The 25,194-nt window shown below is 38.3% G+C and overlaps 5 protein-coding genes across 6 annotated transcripts; 3 read left to right on the top strand and 2 right to left on the bottom strand.

Moving 5' to 3' along the window:
- Positions 1 to 6,526: 6,526 nt before the first annotated feature.
- LOC130719630 (probable aquaporin NIP7-1) lies at positions 6,527 to 7,652 on the top strand. Its single transcript, XM_057570247.1, has 3 exons — positions 6,527 to 6,709; positions 7,076 to 7,300; positions 7,377 to 7,652. The coding sequence occupies exons 1-3, from the start codon at positions 6,527 to 6,529 to the stop codon at positions 7,650 to 7,652; spliced, it is 684 nt and encodes a 227-aa protein (XP_057426230.1).
- A 3,249-nt stretch (positions 7,653 to 10,901) lies between these two features.
- On the top strand, positions 10,902 to 14,894 carry LOC130720822 (calmodulin calcium-dependent NAD kinase). 2 transcript variants are annotated; one of them, XM_057571522.1, is made up of 9 exons: positions 10,902 to 11,017; positions 11,148 to 11,327; positions 11,517 to 11,740; positions 11,847 to 11,908; positions 12,256 to 12,477; positions 12,607 to 12,733; positions 13,314 to 13,636; positions 13,861 to 14,005; positions 14,398 to 14,894. In XM_057571522.1, exons 1-9 carry the CDS (start codon positions 11,008 to 11,010, stop codon positions 14,662 to 14,664), a joined length of 1,560 nt encoding a protein of 519 aa, XP_057427505.1. In that variant the 5' UTR covers positions 10,902 to 11,007; the 3' UTR covers positions 14,665 to 14,894. The 2 variants fall into 2 exon arrangements, with proteins under 2 accessions (XP_057427505.1, XP_057427507.1); XM_057571524.1 differs by having other exon boundaries at positions 14,405 to 14,602.
- Positions 14,895 to 15,086: 192 nt separating this feature from the next.
- LOC130720824 (histone H1-like) lies at positions 15,087 to 15,987 on the bottom strand. The gene is made up of 2 exons (XM_057571526.1): positions 15,829 to 15,987; positions 15,087 to 15,719 (listed from the first exon to the last, which is right to left on the bottom strand). The coding sequence occupies exons 1-2, from the start codon at positions 15,871 to 15,873 to the stop codon at positions 15,216 to 15,218; spliced, it is 549 nt and encodes a 182-aa protein (XP_057427509.1). The 5' UTR covers positions 15,874 to 15,987; the 3' UTR covers positions 15,087 to 15,215.
- A 1,099-nt stretch (positions 15,988 to 17,086) lies between these two features.
- Positions 17,087 to 19,392, top strand: LOC130720823 (protein MAINTENANCE OF MERISTEMS-like). Its single transcript, XM_057571525.1, has 3 exons — positions 17,087 to 18,007; positions 18,092 to 18,852; positions 18,945 to 19,392. Exons 1-3 carry the CDS (start codon positions 17,776 to 17,778, stop codon positions 19,278 to 19,280), a joined length of 1,329 nt encoding a protein of 442 aa, XP_057427508.1. The 5' UTR covers positions 17,087 to 17,775; the 3' UTR covers positions 19,281 to 19,392.
- Positions 19,393 to 19,836: 444 nt separating this feature from the next.
- On the bottom strand, positions 19,837 to 21,494 carry LOC130720256 (uncharacterized). Its single transcript, XM_057570883.1, has 2 exons — positions 21,025 to 21,494; positions 19,837 to 20,919 (listed from the first exon to the last, which is right to left on the bottom strand). The coding sequence occupies exons 1-2, from the start codon at positions 21,454 to 21,456 to the stop codon at positions 20,734 to 20,736; spliced, it is 618 nt and encodes a 205-aa protein (XP_057426866.1). The 5' UTR covers positions 21,457 to 21,494; the 3' UTR covers positions 19,837 to 20,733.
- Positions 21,495 to 25,194: the final 3,700 nt, after the last annotated feature.

Below are 25,194 nucleotides of genomic sequence, written 5' to 3'. Positions count from 1 at the left end.
TGAAGGTGCGAGGAGCATATTGGAAGCAGTAGAGTGGGAGGAAGGAATGGTAGAGTGGGAGCAAAAGAAAAGATTTATTTGGTCAAAAATGCACCTTGGTGCACTTGTGGAGCAAATTAAAAAATGTCCACCCTAGTCTCCACTATATCAAAGATTATTTTAGCATAACATTAGCATAGATTTTAATTGAAAAACAAAATTAAAAATTCCAATGAATCAAAAAAATTAAAACAAAATAAAAGCTTATATATAAATACACCGCCAATTTACCTGATGAGATTCTTGGAAGTTATTCGGAGAGAATTAATTGTAGCATTGACTAGGCTACTAGGAGTGATGTAAATTCTACTTTACATATTATCTAAATGAAATCAAACATGAGAATAATGAAAATGAAAAAAAAAACATAAATGGAAAAAAGGAAACAAAATTCGTACTTGATAGCGTTGAAGATGAAGGCGCCGATTACGATGATAGAGAAGATGTAATCAAAGATCTTCCGAATGTTGTATCCACCAAAGCAATGCAAAGTTCAGGGTTACATTTAGGGTTTATGGACAAAGGGCGATAAGGAGAGATCAAGAAAATGAGAGAAAGTTAGAGAGAGAGAGAGAGAGAGAGAGAAAATGATGTAAATTCAACTTTACATATTATCTAAATAAAATCAAACATGAGAATAATAAAAATGAGAAAAAAAAAACATATATGGAAAAAAAGGAAACAAAACTCGTACCTGATAGCGTTGAAGATGAAGACGTCGATTGCGATAATAGAGAAGATGTAATCAAAGATCGCTACGAATGTTGTATCCACTGAAGCAATGCAAAGTTCAGGGTTACATTTAGAGTTTCTGGACAAAGGGCGATAGGGAGAGATTACGAAGATGGGGTAAAGTTAGAGAGAGAGAGAGAGAGAGAGTGATGTAAATTCTACTTTACATATTATCTAAATAAAATCAAACATGAGAATAATGAAAATAAAAAAAACAGAAATGGAAAAAGGAAACGAAACTCGTACCTGATAGCGTTGAAGATGAAAACGCTGATTGCGATGATAGAGAAAATGTAATCAAAGATCGCTACGAATGTTGTATCCACCGAAAAATGAAAAGTGTAGGGTTACATTTAGGGTTTCTAGACAAAGGGCGATAGGGAGAGATCAGGAAGATGAGAGAGAGAGAGAGAGAGAGAGAGAGAGAGAGAGAGAGAGAGAGAGGATGAGGATGAGGAGGATGAGAATGAGGATGAGGATAAGGATGAGGATTAGGAGAAAAAGGGTGGAGGGTATAGAGAAAGAAATGAGTTTTAGAGTGAATGAGAAAGGAAGTGACGCGATATATATTTATAATTTGTCTAGATCCAAGTTGGTATTTTCTAAAATTAAAGGTTGTGCCTATCTTAGAAAAGTAACTGACAAGATATGGCAAGACCACAATTTAAGTTCATTTATTACTTTCAGTTGAGTGTGGGATTAAGCATCGGTCAAACTAATTTTTTTTGAAATAATTCTTACACATTTATTTCTTCATTTTTGTCTACCATGATTAATACTCGAACGAATTATTTCAATGGGGGATACATATTTAAAAAAAATACGCAAGAAATGTTTTTTCTTCCATGACAATGTTTAGTTTCTCTATTTTTTCTAGTTCTAGTGCTAGTAGTGTAGGTAATAAGAAAACTCTTATAAAATTGTGAGCTTTCAGTAAAATTTTAATTAATTATTATTTTTTATACTTGGGAAAATAAAACTTTTAATTAATGATGCAATCAAGGTGAATCATAAATTTTTAGCTCTAGATTAAAGAAATCATAGGAGATTAATTCTTGGGCCAGGAATGAGAATTGTATCTTTTTTTTTGTCAAGGGTTAAATATGTTTCATTAAAACCAATAAGTAGGAAAATGGAGCTATGTGTCTCCAGACTGTACAAAGACAGTAGTAAACAAGCAAAAGAGCTAGACATGTCTAAAGAAAGTCAAGCCAAAGCAAATAGATACAATGCAGATCGGCTAGCACTAGACAAAGCAAATAAAAACTACGCTATGTGCCTTACATGGCCATGCAAGATGGTTAGAGAAGAAAGGAGCTAGGGTGGTACGAAAAACAAAAGCCACCTAGCTGCAAGAAAGACTTCTAACTCATCACTAATAAATGGTAATGAAAGCTGGTTGGTGACATAAAAACAAAAGTCGACCAACCCCATTAAAGCATACTTACAAGGCTCAAAGAGGAGCCTAAAGCTACACAACAGTGAGATGGGCAAACTGTCCATGGCTAGCACGATATCCTGGTTTGGAAGGGGGACGAATACTAGGATGAATCGAAGAGGGTCGCTGCTCATTCTGGGGCAAGGGCTGTAAGGAAGGGATTACCAAGCATGGATTAGACAAGGATAGACATCTCTCTCTCTCCAGAGCTTCCCTGACCAGAGGCGGTGGGTTCCAAGGCCAGGAATGGTGAAGCCTGTTATCGTTGCTCAACTTTGCCACAAGGTGAGCTACCTCATTCCCTTCCCTCGCGGTCCACGTGAGTCCAGTAACGCCTAGCTTGCGTTTCATCTCCAAGATGTCTTGCACAAGGTTCTTGATCTCTCTTTGTTCATAAATACCTCTGCAGTCTTGTACCAGTTGTAGAGAGTCGGACTCAAAGATTACTTTGGAACATCCCAAGTTACCAGCAAAGGCAATCGCATCACGCAAGATGAGGGTCTCAACCATAAGAGGAGATTTCGCAAAGAAGTGCTTAGTTTCTCCTATCAACAGGTACCCTCTCTCATCTCTTAAAATAATACTGCCTGTAGCTTTTAAATCAGGACCCTTGAAGGCAGCATCCATGTTGCATTTAGTGAAACCTGCTGGAGGCCTTCTCCAGTGAGGGTTATGATTCCTTTCTCTCCTTGGGTTAGGCATGGTATAAGAGTTACGCTAGGTTGTGGAGGCAAGGAGATATTCTTGTTGGGCATTGGTGGCAGAGGTAATGACCTGTAGGGGTGCCAGAGGTGTACCAGAGAAGACTGCACTGTTTCTTGATTTCCAAATTCCCCACAGTAAGAATCCCATCAAGGAGAAGGCATGGGCCATGTTCTCTTTCTCTGGGCCAAAACGATCAATGACTTGGGAGAGCCAGGAGTGGATGGAGTGTGAGAATTGTATCTAAACCCATGTATTAGGTGGGTTGTGGCAAATAGTTCACAAGCTTATTGGGCTTGAAACGAAACCCATTATCATATAAAATGTCGTCGTCAGATTCCCGCCGTTCCAGTGAGAAGAAGACGCAGTAATTTTCATTAATTTATAGAAACATTAAGTGCAAAAAATTATTGAATCAAATTCAACTTCTTCACATTGAAGATTTTGGCAAAAGAAAGGAACAAACATAGAGAAAGAAATAAGAAACTAAGTGCATGTTTGTTTTGGCTTTAGAGTCAACGTAAATGTATTTTCACGCATTTTGAGATATTAAATAGAAAATTAGAATTTGTCATGTTGAGTTTAACGTTGATTAGATAAGCATGATTTCGACACGTTGGCTTCAACATGGATCCACGTTTAGTTCGACAAAAAATCCAAACACATTGTAAAACTACAACGCTAGCACGCCATCCCCATCTTATGGATGATTGTCATTCTTTTTCTTTGATTAGCACCACATTTTGCAAGTATATCAGCACAAAATACTCACTCTTTATATTTGTGCTTTAAAGAAATTTGTTGTCTCGATACGATATTTCTTAACACACCAAATAATAGTAGAATATGTGTGTGACAGGGTTGAGAATTAATCAAATTAATTGACTCCAATGAGTGAGAATGACACTTTAAACATATATAGTCTACATTCCAAGTCATTGTAAGTCTATATTATGATAGGTAGTAACTCCACGTGACGATTTATCTGATACTTTATAAAAGCCAAAAGTAACTCAAATGCAACTCACCCAGAGAGTTCCTGAAACAACCACCAAATTTGAAGTCCATTACCTAGTCATTAGCGAAACTGACAAAGGTCCAGCTGAAAAACTCTTCAAGGTAATGAAGTTTCACACCACTGGAACATCTCAAACCTTAGGAGATATTAATACAACTTAAGCTTTACAAGCTTTACACTTTTTCATAATATCCTTCTGGCGGTGTGGTTAGATAGCGTGTTTCGTTGACGTAGTTTCTGTTGGGCTACCACAAACATGAACATCTAATTTTTCCATTAAAGTTAAAAGGCAATTGAGGAAATTGAAAAGTTGGACAATGAGAATCAAGGCATAGTAACATATTAGTGAAGAAGTGGTGGAGATGTAGCTTTTAGTTTGGATTCTATATAGTCAAGGATATCCGGCCCAGGAAGTAAGAGTAGTGATGCAGATTTACAATTGTTGGAAAGTAATAGTTCACTTTCTACTTGGAGCAGTTAGTAAGCACACTATTGTTCTTTCCCACCTCACTCTGAGTTTGTTAAAGTAACTTATTTATATCAAATGGATAACAAGAATAGTTCTTAATTTCATGGCTTATAAAAAAATTAATTTAAAAATGTGATCGATAAACATAAAATTACGAGTGCTAATAGTTTTACTTTTTTTAAATATAAGACCAATTGACCAAACCAAGTTTAAAATACTGTATGTCAAAAAAAGTTTAAAATGCTGAATTACTAAGTTGTATCCCCTGCTAACATTTTCTCACATGCTCAAGTCCTAGTAATATCTATCATTTCAAAATAAAAAGTAGGCTTAAATATGTCGGAGGCCCCTCTAAAATAAGGCTTCTTTGGTTTAAGCCCCTCTAAAATATTTTTGTGGGAATACACCCCTATTGTGAAAATAATACCCAGCTTTTGGCCCCTGCCGTTTACTTCCGTCAGTTAAGTGCTGAGTCAGTTAACGGAAGCTGATGTGGCAACCTAGGTGGAATTACATATTTTTTAAATAAAATAAAAAAACACCCTAACTAAATCCCCAACCGTAATCCCTAAATTAAAAACCCAATCCCCAAAACTTAACCCCTAAATTAAAACCCAATCCCTAATTAACGTTAGAAACCACTCTGTATTTAGCCTCTACCTTATCTCTGTTTCTTTCAGCCTCTACCTTCTTCAATTTAGCCTCATATTTCTTCAATTCACCCTTGTATTTCTTCAATTCAGCATCAAACTTCTCTTTCACTGTAGCATTCCAGTGCTCCCCTTCATCTTGCAAAAGTTCCTCTGATGATGCAGTATTGCAGTAACATTTTTGCTCATTATGCAAAAATTATCAATTAAAATTACAGCAAAGGGGAAATTGCAGATAGCAGGGTTTAAACTAATTTAGGAAAATTAAGTGGGAAAGCTTGCAGATTTAGGGGAAAGCTTGATAAAAATATGAAGGCTCCAAATATTAAAAGAAAAGTAAAAGTAAGAAAGACATTAGGACTACACGCATAATGGTGTTGTTCAATTTTAAAATTTTTGTTCATCAAGTTTACAGGTTCCTATTGTCATCCCATATAAATTTGGCTAACAAAGTTAATGCTAAATTGCTGCCTTTCTAAATTGCAAGCAATAAAAAATTCCAAGCAACAGTTGGAGAGGCTAGATGAGGACGAAGAAGATGACAAGGAACGAATTGGTGTTTCCCTCTTCTCTGCGCTGCCATTGTTCACCTTCTTCATGCTTTTCGACCTGCTCTTCTTCTTTCTTCTTCACATTCGACCAGATCCTCTTGTTTCTTCTCCAATCTTCTTCTCAACCATCGACAGTTTAGGGTTTTTAATTTGGGGGAATTTAAAAAAAAAAAAAACTGGAATTCCATCATGGCTGCTTAGTCAGATGTATTTATGGCAAAACTAGTTTGCCACGTCAGCTTCTGTTAACTGTCTCAGCACTTAACTGACGGAAGTAAACGGCAGGGGCCAAAAGCTGGGTATTATTTTCACAATAGGGGTGTATTCCCACAAAAATATTTTAGAGGGGCTTAAACCAAAGAAGCCTTATTTTAGAGGGGCATCCAACATATTTAAGCCTAAAAAGTAATATCTATTATTGATTAGTTAGTTCAATAATACTATACTACCTTGGAATGCCTTGGAAAATAAATAAAAACAAATTTTTCCATAAAAGTCAAAGGAAACCGAGGAAACTGGAAAGTGAAGTAAATGTAGCTAGGAACATGAGAGACAAGGCATAGTAACATTATTAGTGAGGAAGAGGTTGAGGTGTAGCTTTTAGTTTGGATTTTACGTAGTCAACAATGAATAAGCAGAAAGTAAGAGAAGATTGATACAGATTTACAATTGTTGGGAAGTAATGTAGTTCACTTTCTCAGTTGGAGCAGTTAATAAGCACAAATTGTTCTTTCTCCACCTCATTGCAAGCAACACAAGAATCGTGTGTTGAAGACCCACTTAAAAAAACTTTATAAAGACAAGTAAGTGTGAGCAACAACATGTTCTTTGTACACACTTTACATGCATGATACAATATCCTTAAAGACTTGGTCATCAAATAATTTTTTGTTTTACCAAGCTGATTTCAAGAATAATAGTTTGATCATGACAAACATATTTGAAAAGCAGCCATCTCCTGAAGCTTCAAACTATGCATCAAGCAGGGGTGTTTCTGGGGATGATAAGGAAATTGGGTATAGAGGTGGAACATCTAAGCGATATCTTTTGGCCAACAATTCATCTCTTCATTTCTCAACCATCAAATTTGACATGAATTGCGCCCGAATGGTAAGAGTATATTCAACCCTTCTAAGTATATCTAGAGGTTACCCGTTGCTTAACTCTTTTGTTGTCTCAGGAGCTATTTGATTACTATTTTGTATAACAGAAAAATAAAAACTCATTTGGTATGAACAGTTTTTAAAAACAATTTTTTGTTTTGAAAACTGAAATCTCAAAAACATGTCGGAGATGTTTTCTGTTTCTGCTTTTTGTTTTCAACTCACAAGTCTTTAAGCTTTGAAAAACATATCGTTCTAACAATTCTTTTGTTTTTCTTCTTTTGAAAAACAAGTTATATAATTTGTTTCTGAAAATTGCTTTTAATTTCATAAAACTGAGAAGGCAATGGAACAAATTTCTTTTGATATGCAGGTGATGGCAGAGCTGGTAGGTACTTTTATTCTGATGTTCTGTGTATCTGGAATCATTGCAAGCACACAATTGCAAAATGGTGCAGTGGGCCTTCTGGAGTATGCAGCTACAGCAGGATTAACTGTGGTTGTGATAATTTTCTCAATAGGACCAATATCTTGTGCCCATGTTAACCCTGCTGTTACAATAGCCTTTGCAACAATTGGTCAATTTCCATGGTTCAAGGTGCTTATAAAAAACAAACAAGATCATAATTGACTAGCTTATGAATTCATATAACATTACCTTGTTTCTTCAACAGGTTCCAATTTACATAATATCACAGTTAGTAGGTTCTGTGTTGGGAACATATATAGGTAGCCTTGTTTATGGCATAAAACCAGATGTGATGATGACCAAGCCAATGCAAGGGTGCAACTCTGCCTTCTGGGTGGAGCTTATTGCAACTTTCATCATCATGTTCCTGGTTGTAGCTTTGACATCTGAACCTCAATCTGTAAGGAATAAAGATGAAATTTGCATATTGAAGTTTCTTAATAATGAACTAGAATTCCATTTTGTGATAGCTAAATGTTGAAACACTGTGCAGGTGGGGCATTTATCTGGCATTGTTGCTGGAATTGCAATTGGACTAGCTGTACTAATCACAGGGTAATGAACCATATAAAAATTAGGTACCTTTGCTAATGAATATGAAAGTAAGGTTTTAAACTGCGGTCCGCAACATAAAGGGATTTGGACTCCCAGAAACGGCAACGCGACTGCAACTCTAACTGCATTAACCCGCATTTGTCCACAATTCTGCAACGCAGCAGCAACCGCGACCACAATTTAAAATCCTAAACAGAAGAATTGTAGTTATAGAATCAAAAGGATAGAGAATTTACTATAAAATATATATTTTTAAGTTATTAATTTATTAAATACTATATTACTAATAATTTTCAATACTATATTACTAATAATTTTCATTTCTTGATCGAGTGATTATCTGTGGAAATCCGCTTTTTAGTAGACCTTCAATCGTCATACGCAGTAACCATCGCAAAATTGTATGTCGATTGAATGTTTACTAAAAAGCGTATGTCTGAGTGGCGTTTTCGTTGATTTCTAGTTTAGTTAGGCAAGAGCTTTTCACTAATAACAGTAATTTGGTTTTTGTTGTAGCCCTGTCTCTGGTGGATCAATGAATCCTGCAAGATCATTAGGTCCTGCAATTATCTCATGGAAATTTAAGGACATATGGATATACATCTTAGCCCCCACTGTTGGAGCTGTGGCAGGAGCTCTAATGTTTCGTTTTCTACGTCTTCGAGACCAACATTGTAGCACTTTGTCCTCCCCAAACATATGTGATGTTGGTCGTTCTATACCCTTTTGTGCAAGTTAGTACATGAACATGTTTAGACCAACTTAAAGAAACTGATGAATTTCGAAAGCAATCATTGGCTACTACTAGCTAGCTTTAGAAACTGAATTATTCTTGATTGTCACTTTCTTTTTCCCTAGGGAGAAGTGGACCCATGATTTTGCTAGTACAGAAGAATTGGAGTTTATTCTCTCAAAGAGTAGAAGGGTTCACACAAGAGATGTGCATTAAGAGAAAAAGGAACTTCCAATAATGTTTGTTATGAATTGCCATTGTAATTAGTAAAGTTTTTCTAGAATGATATGATCACAAATATCAAATGAGGGTTTGTGAAGCAGGAATCATTTCTATCAACTCATATATTAGAATGAAACATTGAAAACCTTGCACTTCAAAAGAAATCTTGAGACGAAAAATTCAACTGTTTGTTTGTCACTTCATAATGGCATTTTAATTTTTATGCTAACAGGAGTTACTTAAAATCTATCCCGATTGATGAAGCCAGTTCATAAGTCTTTTGGCTATCTTAAGCACCTTCTCTAACTTGAAGAATCAAAGAGGGGTGATCACCAATCTGGTAGATCCATGGGCTTAGCCAATATGATTAATTTCAAACCAAAATTTTCATGTTGATTTGGGTATTTAGGTTAAATCAAATATAAAATAGTGTTGTTAAGGTTTAAAACCAAAATTGAATGATGGAGTCAAAGCAATATTTTTATTCTTATTTTCTAATTCATTTGCCTTATAAAAAAAAAGCAATATTTTTATTTTATATGTGATGTATAATATTGCATTAGATTTGATTTGATGAACCAAAATCGATGTAGTGCTTCCGCACTTCATCTTTCAACCAAATGGTTCAGGGTTTGATTTTCAACTCTTTTGAATGGAAATACTCGCTTATAAAAAAAATGAATGGAAATATTCATTGGTCAAGCCCCTACCACTTAGTGCGTTGATCATAAGATGAAGGATTAGTATCAAGACTACTAGGGTTGGAAATACCTTAGTTAACAAATTGATTTGATGAGTAATTAAAAAGCCACTTATTTCTTTGAAACTCACTCTATAATATATAAATTGCAATTTATCATTTGGATGCTTGGACGATACATTTAAAGGAAACTCTATATACTACCAAGCATGTAGATTAATTGGCGTTAGGTTTCTAAAGCACTCGAAATACCTGTCAAGCTATAAAGTCATAACTGACTCACATTAGTCGTGACTCGTGACCAAGTCACACCCCTACATCCGAGCCATGAAGCTATAACTTACTAATACAAACTGTGACCGAGTAACACGTCAATGAACGACCTGTAGAGTTATGAAGCACGAGTGCCAGTGGAATCTCCGACCTTGTATACCCAACCAACACTTCATATAAATTGAGGTAAAGATTTGACCAACTAAAAGGCGAAGATTAAGGACACGAGAGGGATATCCACGCGACACATAAAATATTAAAAGACATGACCTGGGTCCGACCAAACAATCAATCATCAGATAAGATCAAAACATTTCTTAACTTATCTCTCGCCCGAACCTCTAAAGTCAATGACACTCTTCCCTTGACCATGCCCCTCGCTCGAGGGTAAGAATAGTAGTAGTAAAAGCAAAAATCCACCCTTCATGATTATGGATAAAGGCTGACTGCAAAGCACGCTACGTATAGGAATGCGAGCGACATTGACATATCTTTAAAAAAACCTTTGGTTTTGCCTATAGAAAGGATCCACCATGTAGTACACATTACTCTTCTCTCATTCTAACTACTTTCTTCTTCTCGTAGTGAATTGGACATTGAAGTGTCTTTGTAAATTTAACCGATGAAGGACCCAATGCCACGATGGAGGAGCCCACTCAGAGGAAGAGCACCACTAGAGCACTCGTCTCCCAGCCACAATTGTTCCCAAAGTTTAATGCCTTATTTTATGTGGCGGATTAGATTTGTCTTATCATTAACCCGTATGTAGAGTAAGGTTTTAATAACACAACTAATATAAACACAAAATGACCAGTTTAGACAATTTAATATTAAAAATAAATTGGACCAAATTTATAATGTAGAACATGTGAGAGACTCTTATATACTAACAGGTGGTTGGTTTAAGTGGTACGTATATGCTTATAAAAAAAAAGTGGTACGTATTTGATTTTCTTAATTAAGGTTTTGGATTTGAGTTTTATGGATAAAAAAATGTCCACTCCAAGAGTTAGCCCTACTATGATGTGATTATTCTCAATTCGAATAAAATTATCTCCCGTAAAAAAAAAACCCTTATATGTTGAAGCAAAATAATAAAACGTTTATTAAAAAGGGAAGTAATCAACTAAAATTGACCAGTGTAGTGTTTATGGATAGGTATGCATTGCGATGTAAAGGCATGCACCCACGTGTCAAAGTATTCCCTTCAACTGTAACAACAACAAATTAAATTCTTCTGGTAACAAAAAAAACTAATTAACCTGAAAACAAAACAAAAAAACCAACAAGAACATCAACTAATTCACGTTCTCTTACATCTCCAGCGGTCTCTGTCTTTGATTTCTAAGCAAAATGCAGAGTGGTACGTAAAGAATCCATTTACAACCACAACACAATTCCAGACCCATGACATGTGCATCATCATGTTTGGTTTTCTTTATTAATATTGATTATGCATATATTCCTCACTTTTGCACCTTGATCTTGTTCAGATTACAATGGCAGCAAACCCAGCTTCACAAAGATTATATTGGTCTCCTCCATTGGGTTGATATTTGCAGCAGCAATGCATTATCGCCTCAAAATAATGAGAGATCGAAAGATCATTCCACGTTTGAGATTCTCAAAGGCTAGCCAAGCCCCAAAGCTTGAGAGATTCTCTCATTACGTAGGTAATACTAAATAGTAATGATGTGTTTCCAATTTTGGACAAGATTCAAGGTGAATAATACATTTATATGTAATAATAATATGTTTGAATTTGATCAGGTTTAGATCTTCAAGAATCAATTCTCATTCCAACGTGAAAATTTACTGTATATCCAAAGATGCACTAATATTATGTGATTTGATGGGTGCAGCTAGGCAAATGGGGTTCAAAGATAGGAGGAATTGTCCTCATCTATGCAAATTGGCTTCTGAGTATATAAGGAAATCTGAGGGATGTGAAGATGACATCTATGCCTTCTTCGAGAATGAACCAGATGCGGATTCACTTTTTGTGAAGCTTGTGGAGGAGTTTGAGAGATGCATTCTCAGTTACTTTGCATACCATTGGAGCCGCGGTGATGCACTCATAAGTCAGGTATATATTAGGCAGATCTAAGGGATATTAGGCCAATTTTAGAATTAATTGTATGCATTGATAAAAAACAAAATCTTTTTTTCTTTCTTTCTTTCTGGTATTGCAGGTGTTGAGCTCTGACAATGAGCCAAAGAAGAAGCTCAAGCACATAGTTATGGCAGCAACTAGGTTTGTGCATTACTATTCTATAAAATACTATTATACTAATTAAACCATCTTTGAAAGTGATGTGGATACTTATAAAAGAGATCACACTAGAAATCAATGATACATAATAGGAAACAAAGAACAATAAGGGATTTTCTTGTTTGGATCAATTTCTTTTTCTTCAAAATCAAATTTGAAACTCACATATGCTTCTATCCTGATTAATTCTAACTTTACAATCAATTGTATAAGAATTTCCCTACATGTATTTAGTGGTGCCAATTTTCTAGGGAATATCTTGTTGGTTGGAATTATATTCAGTTACTGTGAAAAGGGGTACTTCAAAGTTTCTTCTATCTATTGTTCAGGGATCAAAGGGTGGAGAGGGTAACCAAGAATCTGAAGGTGGCTAGAGTTTTTAACACATTAGTAGAAGAGATGAGAGCAATGGGGTTTGTATCAAATGATGACAATAGATGCACAGAGGTGATGGCCCCTGTAGCTCACAGTGACAGGAGCCCAGTGCTCCTTTTCATGGGAGGTGGTATGGGAGCTGGAAAGAGCACTGTGCTTAAAGACATTCTCAAGGAGTAAGAGAAGTTATATATATTTTCACAAAATAATGAATCATTTTTCTTTGTAGTTAGATAAATTTTCCTATAATATGAAATACTGCAAGAACCTAACTTTGTTTTCTTTCATGAATGAAATTTCAACAGACCATTCTGGGCAGGAGCAGCATACAATGCTGTCGTTATTGAAGCAGATGCCTTTAAAGAATCAGATGTTATATATAAGGCCCTCAGTTCAAGAGGGCATCATGACATGATAAAAACAGCAGAATTGGTAAGATAATGGATGAGCAATTATATCTATAGAAATGACCAATAACATGTTTAGTTTTTTTGTCTGTAAAACTTTATAGCATGTTTGGATCAACTTCTCTTTCATGATAATCAATTCTGAAATCCAATAGCTACTCAGAAGCTTCATCCGGAATTTATTCTGGCTCTAGAATTATTTGTGAGAAGATTTCTAAACATGCACTTAGAACCGATTATACTCTTTAGAAACTAAGGGAAGTAGATTCTGTCCACCATGATTCTGCCTTCAATGTAGTTTCTGGTTGAATTTTCAAACATACATTCTGTTAGCAGCATTGAAATGGTAATTTTAGAACTTATTAGTGTCTGTAATGAGTAATAACATGACATTTATTACACTAAGTAGTCACGTATTGGTTAGTTATAAGAGAGGGCAATAATCAGGAAGTCATTGAAACTTTTTTCAACTGTTTAACCATGAATGTGCATAACATTCTAGTTTTTCACTTCATTGTGTGTGGGGGATGAATATGGTGAAAGTGGCATGGACCAAATTGGATAATGCCTTTGTTTATTCCATGACAAGAAATTGTTACGAACAGGTACACCAATCATCCACAGATGCAGCCTCATCACTACTGGTAACAGCACTGAATGAGGGGAGAGATGTCATTATGGATGGTACATTCTCCTGGGTACCATTTGTTGTGCAGACAATAACAATGGCCAGAAATGTCCATCGCCGCCGATACCGAATGGGAGCAGGCTACAAGGTAAATGAGGACGGAAGTGTTACTGAAAGCTACTGGGAAAGAATTCAAGATGAAGAGCCTGAACAAGTTGGAGGCAAAAAGAGAAAACCATATAGGATAGAGCTGGTTGGAGTAGTGTGTGATGCTTACCTTGCAGTCATAAGGGGCATAAGGTAGACTCATCATTCATATCTCTATTATTGACAATCTCAGAGCATGTTTAAGATTCTAAATTTAAAATCAATTTTGGGAGAAGCATCTGCGGCAGGTAGTTGGGTGTTATTGAATTGATTTTGAGAAAAAATAAGTTTAGCATGTATTTACTTACATCATTTATCTATCATAATTCTTCTAGTGTAAAAGAATTTTGCTAATAGTCAAATTTGAATGTCAACAGGAGAGCTATCATGTGTAGAAGAGCAGTGAGAGTGAAGCCACAATTGAAATCCCACAAGAGATTTGCTGATGCATTTCTCACTTACTGTCAGCTAGTAGACAATGCCAGGCTATACAGTACAAATGCTTTGGAAGGTCCACCCAAGGTACAGATATATTTCCCTTATCTTACTTTGGTGCATATTTGAAAAACTCTTCAACAATTGATTATGAAGTTAAAATAAATTTCAGGAAAAAAACCTTCTCTGAGTAACTTCTAGGTTTCAGGATCATTATAATGAAATAGAAGTTGATCAACGCATACTATTATTATATCTCTCAATTCTCTAAGGATAGTTTCACTCTTTTTTTGTGGGAGTGCTTAGTTAAAAACATGATTATTCAATCTTTTCAAGTGAAATAAGAATAGTTATAATAAAATTTGGATCTCATGTTGTCTTCTTTGAAATGTATCATCATGAAAGGAAATCTTTGTTGCAACGTACTGTGAATGCTACCTCTATATTTTTAAATCACTGACCTGATAACTGTGGTAAAGTTGATAGGATGGAAAGATAGAGACAAGACATTGCTTGTGGATCCAGATGAAATTGATTGTTTGAAGAGGGTTGCTAGGTTGAATGAAGATGCAGACTCAATTTATGAACTCTATAAGCACCCTAATCCAACATGTGAAGCTGGATCCATATGGAAAGACATTGTATTATCACCTTCAAGGTTGAACATCCAACAAGAGCTGAAGTATTCCATCGAAAAGGTTGAGAAATATTTGAACCATAATTCTATCTTCGTGGATCAGTCATGATACTTTTCACCTTGAAATTTTAATTTATTTAAGGTTCATGAGATTGAAAACGTCTAGATTATAAAAGGGATATATAAGCTCAATGAGCTTCCATAGGTGACTGAGGGAAATTTATGCATGTTGTACCGATGTGACAAAGTTAAATGTACAAAAGAACAACATGTATCAAGGGTGACATTTGGTTTTAAAATTGGTTAGTTCATAGTGAAACAATTATATAATTTTTTTTATAACAAAACAATTATATAATTTATTGATATATCACATGATCATAAATTTAAAATTTATCATATTACACCTGAAATTTTTTTTGGTACATCCAAACACTCCAAGGATTGATTCCTGAACCTCTCCCTTACCACTTGATCTATCATTCAGAAACATCACACCCGAAATTGCAAGAATAATTTAAAATAATGATATAATAATAATAATCATAAAATCATGTTTCATTGACTATCAATTATATGTAAATCCAACTAAACCAAAGGATAATGTCATAATGATCTTTACAAAATTACCCCTAAAACAAACTACCCTTTAAATAATTTTCATTTCCTTCCCCCTCTTTTCACCGCAGCCTTCTTCTTCGTCGGAGACTTCACGCTCTTCACCGGAGCTTTCTTCACAGCCTTCCCCGGCGATGTCCTTGTCGACGTCCTTGTAGCCTTCGCCGGACTCTTCTTGGGCTTCGGTTTTACACCAGCCTTGGGCTTCGCAGACACTTTGGGCTTGGGCTTCGCCGGAGCAGCAGCTTTTGCCTTCGAAGCAGCAGCCTTAGGCTTGGGCGTAACCGCCACAACTTTCTTCACCTTAGCCGCCACAGTTTTGGGCTTAGACACTTCTGCAGACTTCGCCGCCGCCTTCGGCGGAAGCTTGAAGGAGGCTTTCACCTTGACAAGCTTTCCAGATGCAACAAGCTTCTTCAAATGGTAGAGCAATAGCTTCCTGAAATTCGCCGGAACCTTCTTGTGCTTCTCTTCGATGAACTTCGTGATCGCGTACTGGCTCGAACCTGTTCTCTCCTTCAACGTCACAATCGCATCCTTAATCATCTGCAAAACAATCAAACCAATTCAAAATTCAGATTGAAATCGCAATTCGATTGAAACCATAATTCTAAACAACAAGATCCATTTGAAATTGCAATTCGATGATTCGAACCTCTTCGTATGAAGGATGAGAAGGAGTGGTTCGTGCTGTCACCATAGCTATTTGATTGGGAAGGTAATTTGGGAATTTAGATTGGGAAGAAGAACTAGAAGAGATGATTCTGTTTCTGTGTGAGAGAAGAGGGATTTGGGTTTAACACCCCACCCATTATGCCCCCCGCCCCACCTTGGGGGGCGAAATTACCAGAAAACCAGTTGATTAAAAACGGTAAATGATTACCCGACTCTATAACGGGTAATCATTTACCGATCGTGTTTAAAACATATAAACACGACAGTTTGGGTTTTGAAACCCATTATTTCAAAACCCAAATTTCCCTCCCTCAATCGCATCCTCTCTCAAAGCTCGGTTTCACTACTTCAATCATCTCAAAGGTCGGTTCTAATCATCATCAAAGCTCCCACAAAGACCCATCCCATTACATTCAAAAGGTAAGTTTTGATTTCAATGATTTTCACATTTGAAGTTTGAATTAGGTCAATGGTTGAACACTAGGGTAGTTGATTGATGATTAGAGGTAGGTTTTGTTGTGTTTTGTTGCCTGAAATTCCATGAAACGAGTACGGGCACGAGTGGGGTGCATTTGGGTCTGTTTCTGGGTTTACTGTAATATCGGAAAATCAATTTCCGATATGATAATGGAAAATGATTTTCCGATATGGTAATGGAAAATGATTTTCCGATATGACAGTATGACAGTGCAGACTTCCAAAATTTATTTCCAATATTTAACCATGGCATGTATTTAGCTTCCAGGATTACTTTGCTGATTTGTTGAGAATTGGAAAAGATCAAGATAGATTTGATGTGTTGTGATTAGGAAAGTTGTTTATTGTTTATTGTTTATTGGAAAAGATTAAGCGCTCAAATCATATGCTTCATGTGTTGTAATTAGGAAAGTTGTTTATTGTTTTTGTTTGCTTGTGATGATGGTTGCTTGACCTTAACACAGCTAGAAATTTAATTTAATCACATTCACATGCAAACTAACAACTAATTCTCTATATTTTCCTTTTCCTATGGTTAGTTGCTAAACGATTGATTGGAAATTTCCTGATTAAGTTAAAAAATGACTTAAATGATATGCTCATATGTGAAAATGCTTTACTTATTATGACAAGTATTGTTAAATTTGTTTGTTTTGCACAGATAGCGAGAATGAAGGGCGGGAGGAAGAGGTCACGACATGCTTCTACTAGTGAGGATCCAGCGGATCGACACGAGCTCTTGCATGCTTCTACCAGGCGCGGCGACCATATTGCAGCCACTCAGGCGGTAGAGGCTTCAGCTCCGTCTCCATCCCCATCTGCTACTCCGGTCGAGGCTCTGTTAGCTACCCCGGCTCCATCTGCTACTCCGGTCGGGGCTCCGTCAGCTACCCCCGCTCCGTCTGCTACTAGGGCTCCGGCTGAGCTGGACCCTGCTCCGTTGTCTCCGATGGCTGAGTTACCTCGTCAGGAGAGATCTTCTTCTGAGCCTAGTGGCGAGGAGTCTTCTTCTTCTTCTGAGCTTAGTGGTGAGGAGGAGGAGCCTCTTATTCTGCAGGAGGAGATTGATGCTGCTGATGTTATGCCAGATGTGGTGCCAGAGGGCGGTGCGGATGACGACCTCATCCAGAGGGTGGCACCGTTTCCCGGGGGGCCTGAGGATCTGTCGCTTCTTGCGCATTATCCTGACCACAAGGCTCCTTGGACGTGGCAGACACTTCTTCGCACAGACCCGCGGTACGTGGACCGTCGGACATTGAGGGTGGCCACTGTTGGGGGGAAGGTATGGAACCTCCCCTGTGATGGCGATTCAGAGGCCCACACACATGTGCGACAGCTGCTGCAGCAGACGGGTTTGTATCACCTGCCTTGGTGCGGGTTACCGGAGACAGACCCAGCTGTCGTACTGGCCCTTGTTGAGAGATGGCATTAGGAGACGAGTAGCTTCCACATGCCGTTCGGGGAGATGACTATCACCCTGGACGATGTGTCTGCTCTTCTCCATCTTCCCACAGGGTCGAGGTTCTACACTCCGGGCAGAGGGGAGCGAGACGAGGTTGCAGCGCTCTGCGCCCAGCTCCTGGGAGGATCTGTTGCTGCTTATCTGGCTGAGTTTGAGGCGGCGGGTGGCCAGAACATTCGGTTCATTACTCTGAAGACCATGTACACGTCTGCTATGGATGGTATGTCTTAATAATTACTTTATTAAGTTGTATTTATTTTTAGAGTATTATTAATAACTGTTAACTTAATTCATTTCATTGTAGGGGGACGCTATGAGGATGCTGCTAGGATCTGGCTGGTGAACCAGCTTGGTGCCACCCTCTTTGCCAGCAAGAGTGGTGGTTACCACACTACTGTCTACTGGATCGGGATGCTTGAGGACCTCGGTCGCGTGTCGGAGTACGCGTGGGGTGCGATTGCGCTGGCTTCGTTGTACGAACAGCTGAGTCGTGCATCCCGCAGGAAGACAGCGCAGATCGGTGGGTTCACCTCCCTCGTGCTGTCATGGGCGTATGAGTACATATCCAGCAGCGTCATTATCAGGACGGAGGTCCCCGGCTACACACAGGACCAGCCTAGGGCGCAGCGGTGGTCCACGTCTCGGATCGCGCATTCCGGACTCGATGAGAGACGAGTCATGCTCGATGAGCTTACAGTGGATGATATCACATGGGCCCCTTTTGAGGACCATCGAGATGTTCGACCGCGGGATCCCAGGGCCCTCTATTCCGGCTACATCCGGACACCTTACGACCGGTCTGTGAGCCGACATCTACCAGAGCGGGTTATGCGCCAGTTTGGCTTCATACAGGACATCCCTCGACACCCCTCTGAGATCCAGACGACGGGGTCCCTTGCTGAGACCACAGATGCTGCCTATGCTGAGTTTGAGCCGCACCTCCGCCCTCAGGGGATACCTGCTACATATCCGGGAGAGGCGGTGGAGGGTTACATGAGGTGGTATAGCAGAGTGTCACATGTGTTCATCATCCCTGAGGATAGGAGGGAGGAGCTTAGTGTCGTGGTAAGTTTGGATTCTAAACTTGTATATTATTTTTATTCATTCAATTGTGATTTTTGTTAATGAAATTATTTTTGTATATTATTTTTATGCAGTCTGCCATACGTAGGGGTGTGGAGTTGTTGGAGCAGTCCCTGGAGGTGCCAGGTGCTCTTGCTCCAGGGACACAACCCCGGATCCTCACGGAGAGGGCGCTCGATCTCTTTCGACGGAGTTCCTTCGTTGGTACCCAGGGAGTTGCCTTTTCTGCTATTCGAGGAGCCGCAGCTGCGGGAGGCAGAGCTCGTGGAGGCAGAGCTCGTGGAGGCAGACCCCGTGGAGGCGGAGCTCGTGGAGGCAGAGCTCGTGGAGAGGGTGATCCTGGAGAGGGTGTTCGTGGAGGTCGAGCTCGTGGACCCAGAGGTCGCAGGGGGCGGGGTCGGGGAGAGTGATTTTATTACACTTGTTATGTGGGATCCATTATTATGTATATGTTAGGACTTTTTATGTTATGTTATGACTCTTGCCTCGTTTTATTTACATGTGTTATATTTTTAGTCTTAATATTATGACTCTTATAATGAAAAAAACAGAAACAACGACAACATATAAATAATTCAAAGCATGTAGTAATCCATGACAATAAGTTAAACGGTTACACAACCAAATTAAACATAAGCAACACCGAAAACAAAATTATTCCTCTGTGATATCGATGAAGTCATGGGGTCCGCAATCTTTTGGGAATACCTTCACTAGGTTGGGCAATGTTATATTAAGATAACAAACAGTTCCTCTAGGTGCAAACACAACAACCTGCATGTGAAATGTATACTTTAATTAAACCTTGCTTAACTGTCCAAAAAATGAAGCAAGTTTCATGTTTAGGTTTCAGACCTTTTGGAGAACGAGAACAGATCCAACAGTTATGTCATTCGCAAATTCACTGTGAGTAAATGCCTTCGGTGGATGCTAGCATCAACAGCACCCGTGGGGTCCTAAATTTTTGAAATCGTTTGAGAAGTAAATTAGAACGGTTAGTCAAGGGGGACCAAAAGCAAGGCCTTACAAAAGCAAGGACAAGACATACCTTGAGGGTAACTTTCGCATCTCCAAACCCATTGGGAGTGCAAGATTTGATAACAGCAACAACATTCTCCACCCTCTCAACGTTCGCTGTCAGAGAGCCCAGCGGAGTGGCTATTCCCCACTCTTGCAGGGCTGATAGCCAAGCATGTGAGTTGAAATCAGGATCGGTTTCGGTTGATCCATGATCTAGCACACGCCTCACGATTTCCTGGGTCGGAATGAGTGGTGTGTTAGGGGTGGATCTACGGGCATACATGGAAGCCTGGATGGCGCCAGCCGGGCCAGGAATGAGAGGACGAGAGCTGCCAGAGTTGTTGCTTTGACCTTTGCAATGGCGGAGGAATGGATTTGGGTCTTGTTCCATCGTGTAGAAAGAGGAGTAATAAGAAGAGGCAAGACACAATAGACAGGAAGATGAGGAATGAAGAGTAAGAAGAAGAGGCAAGACACAACAGATATTTATAGCTCAGGCGTGCGGTCAAAACATTTAAGGTGTACTGGTGGATGGTAGAAGAGTGGTTGGGGCTGGTGGTTGAGAGTAATGTCAGGGTTGGTGGTGGAGGGTAATGAAAATGAAAATGACAAGAGTACATCAAATTAACATTACCAAAAGTACATCAAATTAACATTACCAAAAGTGCATCAAATTAACATTACCAAAAGTGCATCAAATTAACATTACCAAAAGTACACGCATGAACCTGCCAATCTACGATGATGTCTAGATTTTCATCATTAACAACAACCTGTGATAAGGGCCACATTCTACCAAATTACAGAGAGTTTACAAATTAATATTACACAATACAAGAACATTCAATCTGTGGTGATGTCCACATAGTCCGCATGACCACTAAAAGCACCAAGCCAAGCTTGGAATTGTGCATCATACATGCCTAAACGTGGACCATATAGGTTGCGCCAGTATTTGGAGGCAAGATCACTGTGCCATTCCCACTGGGGAGCAATAGTCGGCATAGGATGTCCAGGAGTTAATTGGAGCTGCATTTTAGAGAATAACCATAAAATTAGATAACTTCCACATACAAAAATTAATCGACAAGCTAGTAGGCAACTAAAATATTAGTGTATTTGGTCAAAATATACCTGTACCCAGTGATTTATCACATGTCCAATAGCTATAACAGAATGCTCATCTCGTGGGCCGGCTCCTATCAGTGGAAAGTATGTGTTACAACCCATAGAGGATAAGGATACGAGAACCAATTGGTACTTTGTGGCAACAAGGTATCCCATCTCTGGCAGTTGAAACCATTTGTCAGGGGTGGCCGGGTCACCAATAGGAAGAGTGAGACGATTATGTAAGCCATAAACAACATCTGTGCCCCACATCCTATTATACATTACCACATTGGTCTCAAGTTCTTGTATCAATGTAGCCCTAACCCAAGGCCAACCGTCCTGACCGGCGGAATGCCCTATTAATGCAGCAATGGATCTATAGCCACAGTTACCATCATCCTCAACATCTGTAATTGTGCCAATATATGGATGGAGAAAGGCTGGAAAGTTACACATGAAATGGCTTGTATCAGACTTCTTCACACGCTTCTTCCTCTTTGTTGGTTGTGAAGACTTCTTTTCCTCTTTAATCTTCTTGTCTGTAAGTTCAAACGCTGAAGGATCACGAGTCAAGGATCCTATTGCTCGACCCTTGGGTTGTTTGCTCTCTTTCAACTTAGGAGTGCGGTTGGACTTTATCCGAAGCTCAGGAGTACATAGTCTACTCCTTTCAGGACAATATATCGCTTGAAGCTTCCTCCTTACCATACTCTGCCCTCCAGTATCCAAAGAATGGAAGTAACGTGTCAGTGCCTCAACTTCTGGGTGCATCTCTCCATGGTTTAGTCCGCAAATATCTGAGCTGCCAGTATCTGCAACAGGTACATGCTCCCAACTTAGGCTCTTCCAGAATGGATGAATGGCCTCGTACGGAATCCTCTCATAATCTGCAAGTTCACAGACATGTTACATTGAATCACAAATATAAATAATTGGAAGTAGTTGAGAGGAGAGTGGTTGACCGGTAACCTGCAAGTTGACAACCGCAAGGTAGTCCATGAGTCTCTCTCAATAAGCAATCGCATCTGCCGCCGCAGGCTCGCATTCTTGTCAGTTCAGCATCAATGAGTTTCAGGCATTTGATTGACACAAATCCCCTAATATTTGTGTAGAAATGGGTCTTGAAAAGGTGATCAATTTTATTCATACTGCGCTCAAACGATGCTACTATCTCAGTGTGGCGATTGGTGGTCAAACTATGCGACGCATTCCATGATGTGGCCAGGTCACCCTTACTGTTCCGCAACATCAACTTCAAGCTGGCATGTGCACCTTCAGCCCTGCAAACCAACAACGCACATGTAAGAATTAATATTGTAATAATCTATGAAATGAAATACATATAACAAGTCATAACATAATTTTTGTACCTGTTACTTGTTGTTGTTCCAAAATGCATCACATGATTTGTCCATGCCTTGGCAAATTTCTGCTTGTGGACCAACCATGTAGTAGAACAATAAGTGGCAAATTTCAACTTGTGTTTATGCTTGCACATGTTAAACAATTCAATCCAATGAGCTTCAAATTCTGGAACTGTTGGAGCATCTACCAATTCGGCCCACTTGTCCATAACCTCTTGAGCAAAATCATCCGTGCCAACATACTCTTTGCCCTTTGCCAAAACACACTTGTTGATGTGCCACAAGCATAGTAAATGGGTGGTGGTGGGAAGGCTTTGTGAAGCAGCACTCAATAAAGCAAGATCTCTATCCGTCACAATCACTCTAGGCAACCTGGATTGGTCGGAAATCAGAGACTTCATACACTCCAATGCCCAAATGTAGTCCTCTGTGGTCTCACTGCCAATGTAACAGAATGCTATTGAGTATGTTTTATCCGTGGAGGTCAGGCCAACAATCTCGAGCAAGGGTAGTTTGTATTTGCTGGTCTTGTATGTGCAATCCATGATCACTACATATGGGAATGTGTTGAAAAGTTTGACGGCATTCGGATGAGCCCAAAATATATCTCTAATCACTTCCGATCCGGGTTCATTTCGTTCGAAGTGAACATACTTCTCACCGTCCAACTTCTTCAGCAAGTATTGTATCTCTGTCAGTGACCCACGAACGGATTGTCTGAACCGCTTGCAAACACCATAAATTTGTTGGATGGTAGTCAAGTTTGAAGGATCTTTTTCCTTCAAGGACGCCAACATCTTTCTAGGTGGAACCCAAGTCTTAGCCTGATTTATCACGTCCTCCTTCGCCTCACTATTCAGTCTACCAGCGTAATTGTGGCCAACTAGTGACTCAGCTGCGAGATGGATGTGTCTACCGTCCATCACCTTCAACCACCAACCTTTATCATCTTTCGTACGTCGTCCTTTTAGCCTAAAAGGACAACCTGTCTTTTGTGTTGACGTTCCTTCAACAAGATCCGGTTCTCTGTAGGGAATATACGCACCATGCTTCTCACACCCCAGAATGACATATTCTTTTCTTCCCTTCGCACCACTATCAGACTTTGTTGTCACCAAAACAAAATTATTTGCCATAGAAATGTCGCGAACCCATTTCATAAGATCATCTTTCAAAGGGAAACGCTGTTTCAGGATAAACAAGGCATAAGGCATAAAACAAGGCATAAACAAAGCAAACAAAGCATGCAAAAATTTGTGCAATGAGTACCTGATCAGTATGATACAAATGAGAGACATCTATAGATATAATCGGAGGTTCAGCTAGTGATGGTTGCTCCTCTGGATTATCATTTTCCAATCCAGCAGCATGTATCAATTGTGATTCACCAAAGAAAAAGGACTCTGTCATCCCTGGAACAAAAACGGTAAATCAATAACCGACCCTATAACGGTAAATCAAATTCCGGTATAATAACGGTAAATCATAATCCGATACATTAACGGCAATTCATTTACCGATTCGATTCACGATTCAGCAGCCTAAATTACCAACTTAACTAACTAAACTAACTACTTAAACTAACAACTAACTACTTAAACTAACTATAAATAAAGTACCAAAGCTAACACCACTTACCAGAAGTTAAAAGCTTTCCCTTGGTGGTGGTGGTGGTGGTGGTGGAAATGTGGAGATGGTGGTGGTGGTGGGAAGGTGAAATGTGAGGGAGGAGTGGAGTAATGGTAGAATAAGGTAGTTTGGGCGAGTCATGGGGGGCTGGTGGGGGGTTGTTGGAGGGAGGAGTAATGGTGGAGGGGTTGGTGGAGGGAGGAGTAATGGTGAAAAGGTGATCAAACTGCCAGATTACCAATCGGTAAATGATATACCGATATCAATATAAGAATCGGTTAATGATTGACCGATATTGTTCTTCGTGTTCTGGGTAATGGGATAAAGGTGTTCATAATGAGGAACAATAACGGTAAATCATTTACCGATTGTTATTTTGACATCGGCAAATCATTTACCGATAGGTAGTTTTGGAATAAAAAAAAAATGCTGGGGCGCGTAGCCTAAAGGGTGGGGTGCCAAACCCAAATCCCGAGAGAAGATGGAGGGATTTTGATTGTTTAAATAGTTAAAGTATGAGTAGGATGATGATGTTCTTTATCCAAATTATCTTTGTAATAAATATATTAAATAATAAAATAAAAAACTGGAAAAAAAAAATTATTGTCAAAATCTATTCAACTACCTACATTAAATATTCACAAAATATCTATATTAAATAATATTTATAATTTTAAAAAAATTAACTTGAGAAGTAAAATTAATTAATTATAAATAATATTTACTAATGAATAACTTAGGTAAAATTGATTAAATATTAATCAATATTTGTTATTAAATAATTATTGATAGTTAAAATTATAATAGAATAATTTTTCTATTTAAATACATATATGATGATAAATAAATTAAATAGATCAAAAAATATGTCAATTAAATTAAGTGGTATATATAAAATATGTTATTTATCTCATGTTAATGATAAAAAAATTTATAGAAAAAATTAATTAAATTTATTTGTCAAAATAGCTTAATTTTAAATTTTTTGGCTGATAATAGTTATAATTTTGATTTAAAATATGGTTTTAATAATATTTAATATGAGTTTATAACCTCTAAAGAGGTTTATCATTGTTCCACTCACCTACAATAGATTCAAAATGTAGTATACAATAAAGTATTTAATAAACTTCGTAAATGCAATTATATTTATATAGCTACAATATTTCTTCATTGATAAAAAATAATAATCATTCTTAAC

This window comes from Lotus japonicus, chromosome 5 (genome assembly GCF_012489685.1).
Source record: "Lotus japonicus ecotype B-129 chromosome 5, LjGifu_v1.2".
Taxonomy (NCBI): Eukaryota; Viridiplantae; Streptophyta; class Magnoliopsida; order Fabales; family Fabaceae; genus Lotus; species Lotus japonicus.
The sequence above is the reverse complement of the archived record's forward strand: the minus strand, read 5'-3'. Positions and strand labels throughout refer to the sequence as shown.

Coding starts and splice junctions, on each gene's coding strand:
- LOC130720256 (XM_057570883.1), bottom strand. CDS start 21,456: ATGTGTAACTTTCCAGCCTTTCTCCATCCATATATTGGCACAATTACA. Junction 20,920..21,024: donor TGATAAATCACTGGGTACAG/GTATATTTTGAC, acceptor TCTAAAATGCAG/CTCCAATTAACTCCTGGACA.
- LOC130720822 (XM_057571522.1), top strand. Junction 11,328..11,516: donor GAGATTCTCTCATTACGTAG/GTAATACTAAAT, acceptor TGATGGGTGCAG/CTAGGCAAATGGGGTTCAAA. Junction 14,006..14,397: donor CTTTGGAAGGTCCACCCAAG/GTACAGATATAT, acceptor ACTGTGGTAAAG/TTGATAGGATGGAAAGATAG.
- LOC130720823 (XM_057571525.1), top strand. CDS start 17,776: ATGCCGTTCGGGGAGATGACTATCACCCTGGACGATGTGTCTGCTCTT. Junction 18,008..18,091: donor GTACACGTCTGCTATGGATG/GTATGTCTTAAT, acceptor ATTTCATTGTAG/GGGGACGCTATGAGGATGCT. Junction 18,853..18,944: donor GGGAGGAGCTTAGTGTCGTG/GTAAGTTTGGAT, acceptor ATTTTTATGCAG/TCTGCCATACGTAGGGGTGT.
- LOC130719630 (XM_057570247.1), top strand. CDS start 6,527: ATGACAAACATATTTGAAAAGCAGCCATCTCCTGAAGCTTCAAACTAT. Junction 6,710..7,075: donor ACATGAATTGCGCCCGAATG/GTAAGAGTATAT, acceptor TTTGATATGCAG/GTGATGGCAGAGCTGGTAGG. Junction 7,301..7,376: donor GTCAATTTCCATGGTTCAAG/GTGCTTATAAAA, acceptor TTTCTTCAACAG/GTTCCAATTTACATAATATC.
- LOC130720824 (XM_057571526.1), bottom strand. CDS start 15,873: ATGGTGACAGCACGAACCACTCCTTCTCATCCTTCATACGAAGAG. Junction 15,720..15,828: donor CTCATCCTTCATACGAAGAG/GTTCGAATCATC, acceptor ATTGTTTTGCAG/ATGATTAAGGATGCGATTGT.